The 20,554-nt window shown below is 28.5% G+C and overlaps 1 protein-coding gene across 1 annotated transcript; it reads right to left on the reverse strand.

The window, feature by feature from the left end:
* Nucleotides 1–5,953: 5,953 nt before the first annotated feature.
* On the reverse strand, nt 5,954–18,562 carry LOC111634144 (coronin-2B-like). Its single transcript, XM_023378852.1, has 8 exons — nt 18,347–18,562; nt 12,937–13,056; nt 12,703–12,807; nt 12,396–12,605; nt 10,249–10,362; nt 9,981–10,165; nt 9,700–9,907; nt 5,954–6,453 (listed from the first exon to the last, which is right to left on the reverse strand). Exons 1-8 carry the CDS (start codon nt 18,545–18,547, stop codon nt 6,322–6,324), a joined length of 1,275 nt encoding a protein of 424 aa, XP_023234620.1. The 5' UTR covers nt 18,548–18,562; the 3' UTR covers nt 5,954–6,321.
* Nucleotides 18,563–20,554: the final 1,992 nt, after the last annotated feature.

A 20,554-nucleotide genomic window follows, 5' to 3' on the forward strand; every position in this document is an offset into this window, starting at 1 on the left:
AGATCCTACTGCTGGTTGACAATTATGTAGCATATTAAGTGGCAAGTACCTTAATTTGCATAAAAGTCAAGTATTTGCCAGCCGATACATCATTCATCCAACCTTGAGATCAGGGCATAATACAAACTACAAAAATATATTATCACTGCAAAAAGAACAGTAGACTTCTCCAAGACATTTAAAGTTTAAAAATTAAATTTTAGACATAATTAGTTTGAGAAATAATTTTAAATTAAACTAAAAGTTGTTCATAAAAGCTTGTTCAATTTTAATGTGTTCATTTTGTTCTGTGTTATATACCTGAAGATGTTTGTTATAAACAGATAAAAACAATAGTAAAAATATGTTAATTTCAAGTATGTTAGTACAGGTATCTTGTATGTGTTTTTTATATCCTAGTATTGGAAAGTTATTTATACACTACTGATGTGGCTGAAGAAAGTGACAAGGAAGTCAACATAACTAACCATCCAGCAAATGCCAAAATTCAGCAAGAGCTGGAAGTCTTACAATGCAGACCACAATTTCAAATGCTTATACCATGCAATATATATTCTATGGATGTTATGGATTTAGTGCATAAAAACTGATCAATCAAAAATAAATGAATTTTTTATCACTTGATACCATATAGAATGTGTGTTTCATTTCCTATTTTTTTTGTTTTGTTTGGTTATTGTAATCATCAGTTATGATCATTTTGACATGTCCCAACACAATTACAATAAGCAGCATTTGCTGTATATTTGTTATAAGAGATTTACCCAAAAATAAGATGAAAACAACTTAATTTATATTTTTAGCATTATTATTTTCTAATCGATTTTCTTTAGTTTGCAACTAAAAGTAAAACATGCACAATTTATTTTAATTTTGTTGAAATTATTGACAAACTCAGTCTCTTCTATAGAAATTGAATAATTTTATTTTATTTAATTTTCACAAAGTGAAAAAGCTGTTTTTTTTTTGAAGACAAATTATTTTATGTTAAAAGTCTTTGAAGCAGAATACAAGAGATTTATATATATATTTTTTTTCTAGAAAATATTTTAAAAAGTTAGAACATCCTTAAACATTCACTCTAAAATTTCATTAAAATTTTAAATAATTTTAATTATTTATGCTGAAATCTAATTAAAATTATATAAATTTTAATGAAATTTTAGCAAAATAAAATTATACAAAGTATTAAAAAAATACATAAAATAAAAATAACTGCAAGATTAATAAGTCTAAATTATTATTTTCAAAGATTTGACTTCATCTTTTCAGTTGGAGAATACAAACAATATTGCTATTTCATATTACTGACAATTTCTTACTCTATTAAAAGAAAAGTTTAAAAGATGTACTATAAAGCCAAACTAATATTTCAATTTATTAAGAACATTATAGTTTTGATGCCTATTATTTATTGTACTATCATATGAAATAATTTCAATCTGAAATATAAAAAGCATGCAATTAAATATATTTTTTGGAGTTTTATCATACCATTCATACATATCTGCACAGATAAACTAAATGATATCTTTAATATAAGATGACATATTGGTTTTTAACCAGATATTGCAAACTGATATGTAAATTTTATACAATGCATTCCTTATACTGAACCAAATTGTACAGTACATGTGAATGTTTTACTAAATTATATATTTCTGAAAGTTGAGTAAATAAATGTTACATAACTGTTTAAAAAAAACTATCATAAGTTTTATAATCATATTATATTTCATGCAATTGCTAAAATATTCATTTCTTTCTCTGTGAAAATTTTCTTCAACATACTTAAGTTTATTAATTTATTTAGATTAAATTTCCAAATGCATCTTAATATTCAAATATTAAATATCTTATATAATGAAAATCAATTATCTTTTTGAATACTTAAATCCATTAATTCCAAAGCAAATTTAATAATTGATCATATCAAGTTTCTCTGACAGACTATACATTTTCTATGCAAAATTCATAATTTAAATGTGATCAATGCTTCAGTTAATGCAATCAGTTTACAATAAACTAAGTATTGGCAATACCAGTGTAAGTTATTTCAGACATCTCTACATGATATTGTACACACGTGTCATGTTACCAGCTTTAGTTTTCCTCTCTCCCTAGAAAGTAGTTATTTACACAAATGGACAAGACATGGAAAAATTCTGGAACTATAGACTACCATGCTCTATATATATATAACAGCTGATTTCTGTACATTATTTAGAACAGTAAGTTTACAGTATAAAATAAGCTCCATCCCATAATACCAACAACTCCTCCCAAAAATGAGCCAAAGAAAGGATGCAGTCCAGTAGAAAATCTGAGCCTTTATTGTGCTTGTTTCTGAAGAACAAACATTTTGAAAAAGAGGATGATCTAATGAGAATACAGAACTAAAAGGCATCATTGAGGAAAATATTTGGAATAAAAACCACTTTGAAGTTTTAGTTTATGGAAGTATGAGAGATAGGTGTGCCAATTAATGGTCCATTCATTTATCAGAAAGCTGAAGATTGATACAAAAATGAAGAGAAAATTTTACAGCATCTGACAGATAAGAGGGTTTTTCTCACTGGAAAAACAAAAACATTACAAACAGATGCATGGAGAAGAAAAATATGCAGATTTCTCTTCAGCAAAATATTGGCTAACAGAAGAGTGACATCCCTAAATTCTCCAATAACTCCTCCCTAAATTTTCACCTTGAAATGTTTATAAAATAATGATGAAACTAGCCTGTATTTTCATGCTATGCCTGAGTGTATTTACTTATTCAAAAATAAATGAGTACAAGAGTAAGATTTCCAAAGAGCATCTGATTGTTGTGCAAGAATGGCAGGAAGAAACAATTTGGTGATAGGAAAAGATAAAAAGCCTAGCTGTTTTATGGGGATAAGAGCATTATTGACTGTTCATCATTTAATAGCAATATCTGAATGACAACAGCAATTTTTAACCACTGGTTGCTGATTTGGGGAAAGAAACTAAACTGCAAGATCCTACTGCTGGTTGACAATTATGTAGCATATTAAGTGGCAAGTACCTTAATTTGCATAAAAGTCAAGTATTTGCCAGCCGATACATCATTCATCCAACCTTGAGATCAGGGCATAATACAAACTACAAAAATATATTATCACTGCAAAAAGAACAGTAGACTTCTCCAAGACATTTAAAGTTTAAAAATTAAATTTTAGACATAATTAGTTTGAGAAATAATTTTAAATTAAACTAAAAGTTGTTCATAAAAGCTTGTTCAATTTTAATGTGTTCATTTTGTTCTGTGTTATATACCTGAAGATGTTTGTTATAAACAGATAAAAACAATAGTAAAAATATGTTAATTTCAAGTATGTTAGTACAGGTATCTTGTATGTGTTTTTTATATCCTAGTATTGGAAAGTTATTTATACACTACTGATGTGGCTGAAGAAAGTGACAAGGAAGTCAACATAACTAACCATCCAGCAAATGCCAAAATTCAGCAAGAGCTGGAAGTCTTACAATGCAGACCACAATTTCAAATGCTTATACCATGCAATATATATTCTATGGATGTTATGGATTTAGTGCATAAAAACTGATCAATCAAAAATAAATGAATTTTTTATCACTTGATACCATATAGAATGTGTGTTTCATTTCCTATTTTTTTTGTTTTGTTTGGTTATTGTAATCATCAGTTATGATCATTTTGACATGTCCCAACACAATTACAATAAGCAGCATTTGCTGTATATTTGTTATAAGAGATTTACCCAAAAATAAGATGAAAACAACTTAATTTATATTTTTAGCATTATTATTTTCTAATCGATTTTCTTTAGTTTGCAACTAAAAGTAAAACATGCACAATTTATTTTAATTTTGTTGAAATTATTGACAAACTCAGTCTCTTCTATAGAAATTGAATAATTTTATTTTATTTAATTTTCACAAAGTGAAAAAGCTGTTTTTTTTTTTGAAGACAAATTATTTTATGTTAAAAGTCTTTGAAGCAGAATACAAGAGATTTATATATATATTTTTTTTCTAGAAAATATTTTAAAAAGTTAGAACATCCTTAAACATTCACTCTAAAATTTCATTAAAATTTTAAATAATTTTAATTATTTATGCTGAAATCTAATTAAAATTATATAAATTTTAATGAAATTTTAGCAAAATAAAATTATACAAAGTATTAAAAAAATACATAAAATAAAAATAACTGCAAGATTAATAAGTCTAAATTATTATTTTCAAAGATTTGACTTCATCTTTTCAGTTGGAGAATACAAACAATATTGCTATTTCATATTACTGACAATTNTCCACTGACCCAGAAAAAAAAAAAAAAAAAACAAGAATGAAGAACAAAACCATTTTATTTGTAGAAAATAGTTACAGTCTTCACCTATTTTTCCACATAATTGCCTTGTTGGTTCAGACAGACATTATACTGTGACACCAGCTTTTGTATACTCATGTCGAAGAACGTTGCTGTCAGGCCATTCAGCCAACCTTTAACACTGTCAGTCAGCAATATACAGTGTGGACCTTGAAATTTGAGGAAACTCCTCACTGAGCTCAGAAATTGTAAACTGACACCTTTCTCGCACCAACTGATCCACTTTGTTAGTTTTATTTATTAAAACATTTTCAGAATTTTTGAACAGTTATTACAGAGTACAACATTCACATAGTGCTGAAATTAATTCAACTTTATAATTCAATAATAATAAGATAATGCTTTATTCCATTAATAATTCATGTGCAAAAAATATTTTATAAAATTTCTTTATCATCATTATTAAATATTCATACCTTATAAATAATACAATTTGTATAAATACTGTTAAATCATTTTTAAAAAATGCTGCTCTTAACTGTTTCATTCTATAATCTTTTCCAAAATAAGAATGAAGCTAATGTTTATTAGTCTATATATACAGATGAAAATAGTTCTGTGCCCATTATAAAGTAGAACATATTGTATTAAATTATATCTTTAAACAGTTAGAATATATTTGAAATTTCTGACAGTTTTGCAAAACATTTTATAGGTCACATTATGTTTAAATTTTTGAAGTTTTATTCTGTTCTATTTTATTCAACTTTATTGAATAAAATAGGCTTTACTAAACAATGAGTGGCAAAATGATGTACATTCAAGATTTAGCACATCAGCTTCATTCTTATTTGGAGAAATACTACAGCATAATCTTTGTTAAAAAAAAAAATTAATCTCTTGTTTAACATATAAATTTAAAACACTAAAACAAAAATTTTATTTTATGATTTTGAAACATGCAAAATTAATATTCCACTTTCAATAAAATAGAATATTTATAGTCATAACTTTTATGAATATTTTTGTATGCATAGTTATTAAAATAATTCTATTTACCAGAAATGACAATACATTGCCATTAGAGTGAACATTGAGAAATTTTTATTAAATCTGCCATCATTTTAACAATATCTCTTCTTATACCATATTTAAAAAGTCAGAGAAGAAAACTTACATAATCTATTGTATAATTTATTTTCTATATTGTTGATATGTAAATTATGAAGCTTTATCAATTATAAACTTACATCTATTTTTATCTGGTATAAGTTTAAATAAAAATTCTAATACAGTATTACATAAATATAAATAGTGAATAGCAAGGCAATATCAATTAATATATAAATACAGTAGCAAAAGTGATAAAAAATATATAAAAAAAATTATCTATAATAATATATTAAAACAGAATTGTGAAATATTATGTATATAATATTATTTTATTATAAATCTTTGGAAATAGGTATCTAGAAACATATTTAAAAATCAGTTGCTCTATAAAGCAAATATTATAAAAAAGTGTCACTATTTTGTTTAAATAGACATATGTTTTTAATATATGGAACAATTAAGACAGATAAATCTATTTAAAAAGTTGTAAGTTTTATTTATTAAAACATTTTCAGAATTTTTGAACAGTCATCTTAGGTTCATAAAAAAAATAAATTGAATGGTTAATTATATTTATGAACTAATAAACAACTGTTCAAAAATCTAAACATATTTTAATAAAACAGTTTCAATTAAAAAAATGGAATTGCAAATATTAACAGAGTCAGAATTTAGATAATGAGAAATTTTTCTTAGTTATGAAATTTTGTTGTGTAAATGAATAAGTGATAAGAATATTAGATCACAGATTCGAGAAGACCATAAATTTTGGACTTCTAACTATTTACATATAATAAAAGAAAAGCTATGCATTTGCATCATATAAACAATTACTGGCCAAAACCAAAAAGTGAGCATCAGAGTTGTGATGTATTTTATAACTGTCCATATTTTGTTATTAACCTTTCCAACTGTTCTTCCAATTCACTGATTCTTTTGTCTTTTGTTTTTATTGTTTCCTTAAGAGATTTAATTTCTGTATTCTGACGTTTATAAGCCTTTCGTAACTGCAAAATTCAATAAATAATAATTAATATAGATTTTGAGGTAAAATAAAGATTAATGTTTAATTGATTAAAAATATAAAAATTAAATTTTAAAATATAATTTTTTTTATTATTATTTGATTTACTTTTTACAAAAAATTGATTGTAATAAACTCTAAAATATTGAATATAAAATAATGAAAAACAAAATTTTTAATCAAAATATTTTATTTACTATAATTTCATGTAGATAACCCATAGCAGCACATAACCTAAGTTTAAAAAGTTAAAACTTAAATGAAACCTTCACATGAATAGCACCAGCATATATATTGCATCTCCAAAGCCGTATTACGAGGGGTTTTTTCCAACCTCCACTGACCCAGAATAAAAAAAAAAAAAAAAACAAGAATGAAGAACAAAACCATTTTATTTGTAGAAAATAGTTACAGTCTTCACCTATTTTTCCACATAATTGCCTTGTTGGTTCAGACAGACATTATACTGTGACACCAGCTTTTGTATACTCATGTCGAAGAACGTTGCTGTCAGGCCATTCAGCCAACCTTTAACACTGTCAGTCAGCAATATACAGTGTGGACCTTGAAATTTGAGGAAACTCCTCACTGAGCTCAGAAATTGTAAACTGACACCTTTCTCGCACCAACTGATCCACTTTGTTAGTTTTATTTATTAAAACATTTTCAGAATTTTTGAACAGTCATCTTAGGTTCATAAAAAAAAAATAAATTTTTAATACATTGTCCACCAAATCATCAGTCATCACATACTACCTCCCTTGATCGCCCTCATCATGAGCGTTGTCATTATCTTATATAATTTTACCCATTCGTTTACAAATGCGTTAATATTATGAGTTATTATTTAATAATTTAAGCTATTTCGAAAAAACTGTCAGTTGGTGTTTACTTAGGGAAAACTTAATCAAATTACATTCAACGCAAGACCTGAAAATAACACACAAAAGAAGCTTAGTCATTATTACAGATCATCAATAAAAATTAAATATAAAAGTATAAAATAAAAGACAAAACTGTCCAAAATGGTGATCCTTAATGATAATCCTTTTTGGACAGTTTTGTCTTTTATTTTATTAAAAATAATTCTCCATCGGACGAACTTTTACAGAAGAAATTTCTACATATATCGTCACCAGGGGGCAACTTCTCTAAAAATCTACATTTTCCAGCGCTACTCTTTAGTAGATAAAAAGAAGAAAACCCCAAAAGAAGGTATGATGGAAGCAAGACAACTGCATGTCACCAGTTCCTTTTTCAGAAATTTTATACAATTTTAATTGGATGTTTTGTGTTTTTAAAAGGACTTTTTGTGAACTTTACGGCGACAAGTAGCCTAAAAAGGAAGGTCAGTCGCCGAAAATGTTTTAGTCTTGGAACACAAGTAATAAATGGTGATCCTTTTTGGACAGTTTTGTCTTTTATTTTATTAAAAATAATTCTCCATCGGACGAACTTTTACAGAAGAAATTTCTACATATATCGTCACCAGGGGGCAACTTCTCTAAAAATCTACATTTTCCAGCGCTACTCTTTAGTAGATAAAAAGAAGAAGAAAACCCCAAAAGAAGGTATGATGGAAGCAAGACAACTGCATGTCACCAGTTCCTTTTTCAGAAATTTTATAAAATTTTAATTGGATGTTTTGTGTTTTTAAAAGGACTTTTTGTGAACTTTACGGCGACAAGTAGCCTAAAAAGGAAGGTCAGTCGCCGAAAATGTTTTAGTCTTGGAACACAAGTAATAAATGGTGATCCTTTTTGGACAGTTTTGTCTTTTATTTTATTAAAAATAATTCTCCATCGGACGAACTTTTACAGAAGAAATTTCTACATATATCGTCACCAGGGGGCAACTTCTCTAAAAATCTACATTTTCCAGCGCTACTCTTTAGTAGATAAAAAGAAGAAGAAAACCCCAAAAGAAGGTATGATGGAAGCAAGACAACTGCATGTCACCAGTTCCTTTTTCAGAAATTTTATAAAATTTTAATTGGATGTTTTGTGTTTTTAAAAGGACTTTTTGTGAACTTTACGGCGACAAGTAGCCTAAAAAGGAAGGTCAGTCGCCGAAAATGTTTTAGTCTTGGAACACAAGTAATAAATGGTGATCCTTTTTGGACAGTTTTGTCTTTTATTTTATTAAAAATAATTCTCCATCGGACGAACTTTTACAGAAGAAATTTCTACATATATCGTCACCAGGGGGCAACTTCTCTAAAAATCTACATTTTCCAGCGCTACTCTTTAGTAGATAAAAAGAAGAAGAAAACCCCAAAAGAAGGTATGATGGAAGCAAGACAACTGCATGTCACCAGTTCCTTTTTCAGAAATTTTATAAAATTTTAATTGGATGTTTTGTGTTTTTAAAAGGACTTTTTGTGAACTTTACGGCGACAAGTAGCCTAAAAAGGAAGGTCAGTCGCCGAAAATGTTTTAGTCTTGGAACACAAGTAATAAATGGTGATCCTTTTTGGACAGTTTTGTCTTTTATTTTATTAAAAATAATTCTCCATCGGACGAACTTTTACAGAATAAATATAAAAGATTATTTCAGAAATTCTCAGGAAATACAATTTTCCATTTTTAATTTCTGAAGGTTCCAAAATGTTGGGAATTTGGAAATGCTAACTATAAGTTGGGCTATCAAGACTCTGCAACCATATGAAAATATGTAATCACTTTAACAATAGTATCTAGTTAATTATATGCAACGTTCTTGATGCATACTTCAATGGAAAGCTCTTCTTTTGGCTTTCTGAGCTAATAAGTGATCTTGGATCCCACAAATGCTCAGGAATGAAGAGTGCAGGATTACATTAGGCAGAAGATACAATTCAAAAGATACTGAAAACAGCATGACGGTCTATAGTTATTTTAAGATGGGTCTATATCTTTATCGACAACTCAATCAATTATTTTATATTAAGAAAAATTGTCCTTTGTTCTTAGTATAAAATAAAAACATCTAAAAGATAGACTAGAGACAATTTATAGCCTAGATCATAATTGCATCAAGAACTTTGAGGATGATCTGGATCATTGAAAGCATTACAGAAGAAAATGCATAAAAGTTTGATAGCAATAACCAGTTCAGTTCTAAGACAAATGGAAGAAATTTTGAAGGATATACTATATATATAAAAAGCCAATGGACATTTACTCTCAAAGATAAAAACAGTTATGATAAGCTGTCAAAATTTTTTAAAGTAAACTTATAATTTACTAACTTCTAATTCTGTCTTTGGTCCATCTGGTTCCATTTCTGGATCACTTGCACTATCTGTATCTTGTATAGTGACATAAGTAGCAACTGGCAATGTATGACTGGAAACAATATCACATACAGTTACACCATTTTCGGAACATTCATCTGCAGAATCTTGTAACCATGGCAATCTGCTCTTATTAATTGGCACAAAATGATGTTGACTTACACTGAAAAAACAAAAATTAACATGTAAATTATTCATAATTTCAAATATTTAATAAAGTATTATTTAATACTTACTTATCTATTGAATTTTCTACATTTAAAGCATTTTTATTTTTTAAAGAAATATATTGTCTATAATCAACATTATTCTCCTGAGAAATAAATAAAAATTTTTTCTCATTGTTTCTGTCTGAAGTCAAGAGTCGATGTTGATCGGCTTTATATATAACAGGTTTGTGAGTGCGAGCACCAGCACCAGTCTGTTATAAAAATAGTCTGTTATTTTTATATTAATCATTTATATGATGTCTCAAAAAGACTGTTTCAAAACTAATAAAATTACCTTCATAGAAATTAAAATGGGATTGCGATTCTTTCCATTTAACCATTCTTCAGCAGTCAATGCAGGAGTAGGAGCATTAGTGTCAGGATAAAGATCATCTTGAAATTGTTCAGACTAAAAAAATAAAAAAAATTTTCTTTTCTTGTCATAATGTAACATTTGTGAAATAATAAATTTAATATTGCAATATTGTGAATTAATTATAGGTTATTTTTTCATCAATAGTTAGTGATATATATTTTAAGTTCTCTTTGAATGGAATTAAATATAGAGAACAGAACAAATAAAATTATATGTTTAAATTACAGATTAACTATAAGATGCAAAATCTGAAAGAGATTTGTGTTGCTTCTAGTTCACTCAATCAAGTGCAGATGGTTATGCTAATTGAACACTAAACATATTAGCAAAAATATCTCAGAAACTCGAACAATATATGACAATTATCTTACACTTCTATTACCGCAGTTAGTTTCTTGGATAGAAAAATTGTTTTGCTGCTTCATTGGCCCTCTTCAGGTAAACAAACAATATCATAGAAATTTTATCAAGTTTTCATACATTCAAAAAGTTTAAACAAGCTAAAAAGCATTTAGCTTTTATGCAAAGAAGCTAGGAATAACAATGATAAACATAATAGCTGAAGCATCCTTGAAATTTGCTTAAACCAAGTTCAGACTAACAATTCTTGTCTCTGCAATAAAGCTTAAACTATGGTGTTTAACCTTTTAGCTCGATGTCACTTTTTACTTTAGACCAGATCTAGTGAAGACTGCCTCTGCATCCTCATCCTTAGTCTACACTGTAGACTAAATAATTTAAAGAAATGTAATGAACCCAAACTTTAAAGTTCAAACTGTCTCTTAAAAAATGAAATAAATACTTCAAAATATATTTTAAAAAAGCTGATTGAAAAAGAATAATGATAAACTGAATATAAAACCAAAATAAAAATTTGAAATAAATATAAACTGAAACTAAATCATAATTTTAATGTCATTTATATAATCAGAATGAATTTGTTGTTCTGATTTTGGAATATTTCATATTAAAGAGTCATAATATAATACTATGATGATTGTAATCTATTATTTATTATTACTAGTTATTGACAAGACTATGTCTTGTTTATAAAATTGCAGTACTGTACTGGCGTACCAGCTTAGAGGTATGAAGGAGTACATATCAGGAGTTGCAATTTGGCACACAGTATTAGGTGCCCAAATCATGCACACATTGTAGGTACTCAGGGGACTGAGAACAGTCAAAATTAAATACAAAATAGCGACACTCTTTCTACAAACAGGCACTAGTGTGAGATTTGCACATGCATTGCTTGTTGGAAAGTTGGAAATGCAAACATTGCAAAATCAAATTTTGACATGAGTCTCGAATCTTTGAAAAACCCATTTACCGATCCCATGTTATTCCCAACATATCAATGTTGGGAATAACATGCAATGGTTGCGACATGCTGACCTTGACCAGTTGACCCATGATATCTTGTTTCAGCATCAGAACGTTTTTGAAAGTAGATGGCACTAGTTATAATTTTATATTAAAACTAACTTCAGAAATATTTTTCTTTATATATATATAGTCTGTGCAAAATAAAAAAATTATTTCAGATGATACAATAGCCATGATTATTTTTTTCAAAAACGGGAAATTTTTGTTAGGCAATGACAAAAATTCACTCCAGAGCGAAATGCAATGGAGAAAAATTTTGACATTGGATAGGTTAATTTCACCAAAAATGCGTTGTGGACGACCTCGTGGTGGCTGTGGCCGAGGCCAGCAAAGTTTGAACAATCATGCTCAAAACCAGCGATACCAAAGAAGAGTGGAGAGCGAGAACAAGACATGCCATGAGCATCAAAGTGATCCTGCTTAGTAGTGAGTCTCCGAGACACAGTCTTGTCCCAAATACAGCATTGCTGTTTTACTTGTTATGTAAATAAAAATGTTCACTTCATGATAATAAGTTCCACAATACATATAATATTTACAAGTTATTACTATGTAAATATTATACACAAAAATAAATTTTATATCAGACACTTTGAACATACACATCATATGATTGTTATTCCTACTTTAATTTATTAATAAAACAGTAATTTACTTACAAAAAAAAAATTGTTTACCTTTCTTGGAACAATCATAGATATTGGTTCACAGGCACCTTTTGTGGCATGTAGTTTGTAAAATCTAAATATTTCACAGTGCATTACATCAAGTCCACGTTTTGGCATAAATCCTAATCCTCTTTGAGGAAAACCAGTTAAAAATTGATTTAAATAATGACACCATGGTGCATCATTAACCATTTCATAATAGCGAATATTGCCATCACCCTAAAATAGATCAATATAGAAGTTAATTTTAAGAGAATATTAATTTCAAAATATGCTAACCCATAATTTTAAAAAATGTGTTGTAATAATACAATACCTTTCCTGCTACATATACTACTTTCGTATCATGGTCATAATATGGAAACAGAACTCCAGAAGAAGAATCAATTGTTTCAATCCTCAAAGGTTTGTTCAAATCATGCTAAAAAAATATTTCTATTGATTAACAAACAAAGTCATATATTAAGTCCCATGTTAAAAATACACTTTTAATTAAAATTTTTATATCAGAATTTCAAATATTAAGTAAATTTAATAATCATATTTTTACTTGGGACCAAACTGCCCACTGTCGATCATTATAACGAGAAAATCCAGTTGTAAAAAGTTTTCCGGTATCACCAAGAAACACCACTTTAGATGCTTTCGATCCCTGATGACAGATTCCCTCCTGGAATGATACTGAAATAAATTAAAATAATCTAGAATTTATTGATAAATTAATGTTAACTGATAATAATTTAAAATAATAATAATCTTCCAGAATGAATGCTATCTACTCATATGAGAATTACTTATTACATGTGTATGAATATTAAAGAATTATTAGTTGAAGGATTATGTCGAATAATGTTGCAAACACCAAAGTAACATTTACAGAAAAATGAAAAACTCCTAAATTGACTGTAGCAGTTGAAACAAGATTGATTTCAGTTAAAGGTGTAGGAATAACAATGTTACAAAAAATTAGGTCATTTTCATCATGAAATACTTTAAAACAATGGACAAATATTGAGGTTCCGCCTTTAGAATTTCTAATTGCAGGATGGTAAAATTATGGATAATTTTACATAGACCAGTAATTATATGTGACTTATGTTTATTTATTATATGCTTATACAGGTGCTCCCTTACTTATGAACAGGTTAGGTTCCCAAGGTTTTGGTGTATATCAAAAATTAACCTAAAAAGTACATTTACATACAAAATAACCACATATTATTAGTGTTTGATTCTTCAATGTACTTAATAGAATACATTATGCTCATTTACCCAGTCTCTACTACTCAGTAGCAAGTGTTTCAAACATTGTTTTCACCTAACATACTTAGTTTTATAATGTCAAGTTTACTTTCCATAGTAATAGAGTAACATTTTTTGCATTTATCTCCACTGCTAGATTTACTATTTCATTTTGGACACATTTTTGAAACATTAATTGCAAAAGTTTATAAAAATTGGAAACAATAGTAAAAAACACCATTACTCTAACATTACTGACTTCAACGCCATCAGAGAGACTGACTTAAAAAAAAGAAAAGCTTGCAAATAGTTGAACGTTAGAATATAAGTTAATATACAACCATTAAAGGTTCAAATATATGTTCTGTTAATAGTCCTGTTACTCCTACTAATTTCTACACACACACACACCCTTAAGACTGATAGAAAAATTAATACAGTAGAACCTTGATTATCCGGACCTCTATTATCCGGATTGTTCAAAATAAACAAAAATTTTACGAATTTGCTGATTTGCACTTGGCGAATTATGATACTGTTTATGTACGTGATGGAATGCATAACTTTTTTTGTTTCAACAACGTCTCACCCGGCACAGTGGCCGTAAACTCTTAAATATATTTTGCTTCGTAATAAAAATATAATTTGACATACGTATTTATAAATAATTAATATTCAAATTACATCATTTCTATGACCAAGAGTGACGTATGGACAACGCGGGCCAACGCCTATGCCTCGCGGTCCGAAGGGCCTCGCGACTTGAAGGATTATGCATTACTTAAAAGCCACGAACGCAACGAAAAAATTTTACTCGTCATAAAACGATAAATAGTTTGTCAAAGTTTTTATTCACAAAAATGCAGTTTCAACTACTTTTTATTTTATAAAATCCGTCTTCTTGCGCCACCAGAGGGCATTTTGACAATAGGTAGTCTGTTAGCTCTGGTCAGTAGTAGTCCAAATTCAATACGAACGTTTGTTTCTTGAAAATTTGATCACGATTTAAATACAGTATTTATTTTTAATATTACCGATATGTCATCGAAAAGAAAACGTGTTGTATTATCATTAAAAGACAAATTAAAGTATTTGTTTCGATTATCCGGATTTTTCCTTATCCGGACTACCTTCATCCCCAACTAGTCCGGATAATCGAGGTTCTACTGTAATAATAAATGTATATACAGTGGAACCCCTATATTCGTAATATTCGATATTCGTCACATTTTGATGACTTATTTTTCCACATTCGTCAGTATTTTCTGTATTTATCAGCATTCCCAACACTGAAAGTGGCACTACAAACGCACACCCGTGCCGATCAGCTAGCCATGTTAGCTAGCTATAGTTAATCAGTCTGCTTTGTGCAGTTGTGTGTTGTTCAGTTATTGAAAAATAATCAATGCAAGAAACCAAGTTCCAATAGCTACAAAGTGGAACCTAAATATTGCTATAGTCCAGTGTTCCACAACTGGTGTGCAGTCACATGGTTAAAGGTGTGATGTGAACTTTTACATATTCTGTTAATTTCAAGTTTTATTTATGTATTTTTATCACAGTTGTTGTGTTTCTTAAGCTTGTATTTCATTCTCTGCCACAGAACTGATGAAATAAGATGATGTTTGTTTATTCTTTATTACAAGCCATGCATTTTTATGTATTTTAAGAAATTATATGTAAAAAAAATTTGCTCACAGATGTTGATGTCAGTTTAATAACAATAATAATAGGTTAGTGGCATTACATAATTCTATTAATAGTATCATATCATACATTTTTGAGGGGAATAACATTTTGGTGTGCCATGTTGAGTCATGGGTGTGCTGCAAATAGTGAAAGGTTGCAGAACACTGCTATAGTCAACCAAAATACAAATACATTCAATGATAATGTAATTGCCTACTTCAGAAAAGTTTTAAAAAGCAGCCAAAAACACACAACACTGGACAAGTTCTTTATTAAATCGAGTGCTACTGAATCATCAGCAAAACAGACCCAATGATCATAATTGGAAATGCCTAATGTTTTAATTGATATGTCTTCTTCTAAACAATAATACTATATTAATAATACTGTTCTTCCCCTGCTACCACAATATCTTTATCGTACTAAATAAATACAGTAATGTTTTACAAAACAACATAATTTTTATTCTTGTACCTTTTTTCCAGGATGGGAATAGGTTAATTGAATATCAGTTATTTATTATGAGAAAAATTGTTTCTATATTCGTCATATTCCATATTCATTAGGTCCTTAGGAACAGATTAATGACAAATATTGAGGTTCCACTGTATGTATATTTTTTTCTATCAGTCTTTTCTTTTATACATAGCTAGATGTTTTATCTTTAATAAAATTATTCTTCATTTAGTTGTTTATGATGGCTTGAGAATGGCATAAAAACAGCCAAAACATTTGCAGCTAAATATTTATGTAACTTCTAGACTTTATAAATAGTTGATTAAGGCCTTACTTTTAAGTTTACCTCAAATTTGGGGCACTATTTTGGAAAAATTTGGAAAAATGACAAAATCATCATTTCAAAAGAACTTAGAACTCATATGAATAAAATCATTTTCATTAAATCTTACCCCAGTTTAGACATATCCCATGACCCATTCTATTTCCCATTGACTTCCATACTCCAAAATTTAACAGCATCAATGTTTCTTATATACAACATACTATGCCAAATTTTGTTTCTTAATCTTTACCCCATCCTGAAATATTAAATGAAATAGACACCTATACACATAGGGAAAATTTTCCCCTTCTTTTTCTTTTCTGGATTCAGATAATCTCAAAACATTGAGATTTGCAAAAACCCAAGTGTCAAATTTAACATACAGGTAACTCCTGTATAACACGGCACTTCTATAGCACGGATTCACTCTAACACAGTTCAAGAATTGGCGTAGCGTGGATGTCAGCCTCCCGGGGCGGAGGAAAATTTCACTGCCCCCTTATTCAGGTATCTCAATTTAAAAGACTAAACTTCAGTTTCGTCACAGAATAAGTAATGAAAAATTCCGTGCTCATTTCAATTGGTCCGAATCGTAGGTGCGACAAAAATATGAAATGAAATGGTTAAAATTTTTACAAGATATTATTATTTATTGTGAAATTTTGCTGCCCCCTAAAAGTGCCGCCCGGGGCAGGCGCCCCTGCCGCCCCCACTATGCTACACCACTGGGAACATCCCCTGTATAACACGATGGTTTTATAGCACAGGTTCACTCTAACACAGTTTGGGAATTGGGTAAAACCCTCGTACAACATAAAATGTAATAAATGTTCTTTTATACTTCCGCATAACTCCGCGCAAGCATTCTAATTGTTTTCATGACTACTTTGAATGCTCTTTCAATAAATAATCCATTTAATGGTTAAATTTTACAATTAGGACCCTTCTTTTACCTCTAAAAGCTCATTTTAGAATTATAGATTCCTCCATCACGATACTATTGATAGTGCTGGTGCCGCCATCTTTCTTTCACCATCGTTCCTAAATACCTACAAACAGCAGCACACTCCCGTTGCAGAGCGAATGCTATTAATGAATGCACCCAAAAACTATTACCAGTTGATGATGCTCATGCTGAGATCATCATATAGGATGAATAATCCTCTGGTAAAATATTTACTTAAATAATAAATAAGTATTTTACCTGTGAAAAAAATGAATAATAAATTTGATTTAAATAAGGATTTAANGTTAAAATTTTTACAAGATATTATTATTATTTATTGTGAAATTTTGCTGCCCCCTAAAAGTGCCGCCTGGGGCAGGCGCTCCTGCCGCCCCCACTATGCTACACCACTGGGAACATCCCCTGTATAATACGATGGTTTTATAGCACAGGTTCACTCTAACACAGTTTGGGAATTGGGTAAAACCCTCGTACAACATAAAATGTAATAAAGGGCGTGTTCTTTTATACTTCCGCATAACTCCGCGCAAGCATTCTAATTGTTTTCATGACTACTTTGAATGCTCTTTCAATAAATAATTCATTTAATGGTTAAATTTTACAATTAGGACCCTTCTTTTACCTCTAAAAGCTCATTTTAGAATTATAGATTTCTCCATCACGATACTATTGATAGTGCTGGTGCCGCCATCTTTCTTTCACCATCGTTCCTAAATACCTACAAACAGCAGCACACTCCCGTTGTAGAGCGAATGCTATTAATGAATGCACCCAAAAACTATTACCAGTTGATGATGCTCATGCTGAGATCATCATATAGGATGAATAATCCTCTGGTAAAATATTTACTTAAATAATAAATAAGTATTTTACCTGTGAAAAAAATGAATAATAAATTTGATTTAAATAAGGATTTAATTAACAGCATGTTTTTTTAATTTTTGGAACCTAACCCCCCTTTTCGCACTAGTTCTTTGTTTCGTATAACACGGATTCGCATAACACAGCAATTTTTTGGAACGTAACTCCCGTGTTATACGAGAGTTACCTGTAGTTACAATACTTCCCCATGTTATGTTATAACAGCTGGGAAAATAATATAAAAGCAATATATTCATTTAAATGATACAGCCAGATTTATTACTAGGCTAGTTATAGCCTAGTAATAATCCTAGAATAATTAACAAGCCACATCATTTGCTTATTACAATAATTTAGGCTTGGTTTTTCTGTATGATTAAATATATTTAATCATAGTAAAATATAAAATTCAAGAACTACCTCTATAATTTCTCCTTTTCTTGGATCAATAATTCTCAGTTTTTTATCTTTGCATGTTGTGGCTAACAATGTACCATCTCTATTAAATGACATACTATGAATAGAATCAGAATGGCAGTTGATGGTTAATGCTACTTCACCCTTGCTAACATTCCAAACTATAATCTTAAACAAAAAATAGTAATAATAATAATAATTCATGAGAATTAATATTCAAATAAAATACTAAAAAATTATTTAACAATATATTAATATAATTTTAAAATAGGTAATTTTTCTTTTTAAATGTACAATTCATTTTACTATTTATTTCAATAAAAGATCTTATTTATTTTAATTAAAAAAAAACCTAAAAATGTACAAAAAATCATTTTTGCTAACAAAATATTCCATAATTACGATAAATATGCTATTATCTTTTCGGAATTTAACAATTTAATAAAATAAATTTAGTATGAGCTATAAAAGGAGTTGAAAATGAGTTTCCTTTCCAATATACAAATATAAAATACAATTTGTAATTTTTATGTTTTTAATTTATTCATAACATTTTATCACTAAATAATTCTTTTGTGAAAATCATTCTAGATGAAAAGAATACATTATTTATCTTTAAATATATTATAAAAATTTCATAAAAATAGCAGAAGTTAGATTGGTAAAATCAATATTTAAAATTTCTTATCCTTTCAGGGTTTTCAAAGTAAAAATAATAATAATATTTTAATTATATCTTTGTCTACATCGAGCTTAGTATATTAGTAGGACTTATTATACTGGTGTATAATAGACAAAGATATAATTAAAATTGAATATAGTAAGGACATAGAAGCATAAGAATTAATAATAATAATACTTCATTAATTTTTATTATCAAAATAGAAAGCATATTATGAGATTTTAAAATTTTAATGTAATAAACAATCAGTTTCATAAAAAATTTTTTTTTTAATTTTCTTAAATATGTTATCAAAAAATAATCACCACCAACAGGAAAAAATATTGTTCTTACAACAAGAAATGTTTAAAAATATACCCAGATAGTTTCAGATATTTCTGGACAATTAATTCAAAAGTGAATAATAATTCAAAAGGTAGTAATCTGATTAAAATTTATAAATTTAACTCTTAAAACATTCAAAATTTTCATTCTTTCAGTTTATTTTTATAATTTTAACTAAAAATATAAAACACTACTACTCAGGTCAAACCTTCGGTTTCAAACTTAATTTATTCTTAAAAGTTATTTGAAAACCTATTTGTTCTAAAACCAGAAAAAATTTTCCCATATGAAACAATATAAAATGAATTAATCCGTTCATGTCACCGAAAACAAAATCTCATTTTTCCTTTTAACCTGTTTAGCTGTATTTCATGCATAAAAATTCCTATAAAGGCAATATAATATTATATTATCTATACCTATATTTATTCCATATACAGCAGAGCGTCAATTATCTGAATCAATTGGGGACTAGGGTTGTTCGGTAAATCGATATTTTGGATAACCGATTATGTACGAAAAAATATATTAACCTATCACACGTTGAAATTTTTCTCCATTGCGTGTCGCTTTGCATTGAATTTTCGTCAATGTTAAGACTAACAAAGACTATTGTATCCTTAAAAATTATTTTTTTATTTTGTACAAACAAAATAAATATATTGAAAAATATAAAAACAATAAAAAATTATACTTCAGAAGTTAANAAAATTAATATTTTATTATAACCACATTATGTATCTTATTACAAATTTCTATACTACATGTGAAAAAAAATGACAAGATTGCTATTGTAAATTCGAATATCAGTGGTGGAATGGAAGCGCTGCATTGTAGAACACAGGACAGCTTCCAAGAAGCCAGATTATATGCATTCATGCATGTGCTTTACAGAGCACCAACCTCGCAATTTAGCTGGTGGATGCTACATAACAAAATATCGTATAATGCTTCTAATGATTCTATCCAGGTCCGGTTCTGGGCTGTTAGCGCCTGCTAGATACTTGGCCGCCCTTGCCCCATTATGTGAATTGAAGTAGATTTATAACTTAACCCAATCAATAGGAGTTTACTGGTATGTTTTTATGATAGTTCTGTATAGTTGACAGGAGTTTAAAAAAACCCATTAAAATATTTAATATTTTTATTCTGTTTTTATTCTGCTCTCCCATTTTGAAATCTGCATTACTTACAGATTTCAATGT

Source organism: Centruroides sculpturatus, unplaced genomic scaffold (genome assembly GCF_000671375.1).
Source record: "Centruroides sculpturatus isolate CEXI.00-Female unplaced genomic scaffold, Cexi_2.0 scaffold649, whole genome shotgun sequence".
In the NCBI taxonomy this organism is placed as follows: Eukaryota; Metazoa; Arthropoda; class Arachnida; order Scorpiones; family Buthidae; genus Centruroides; species Centruroides sculpturatus.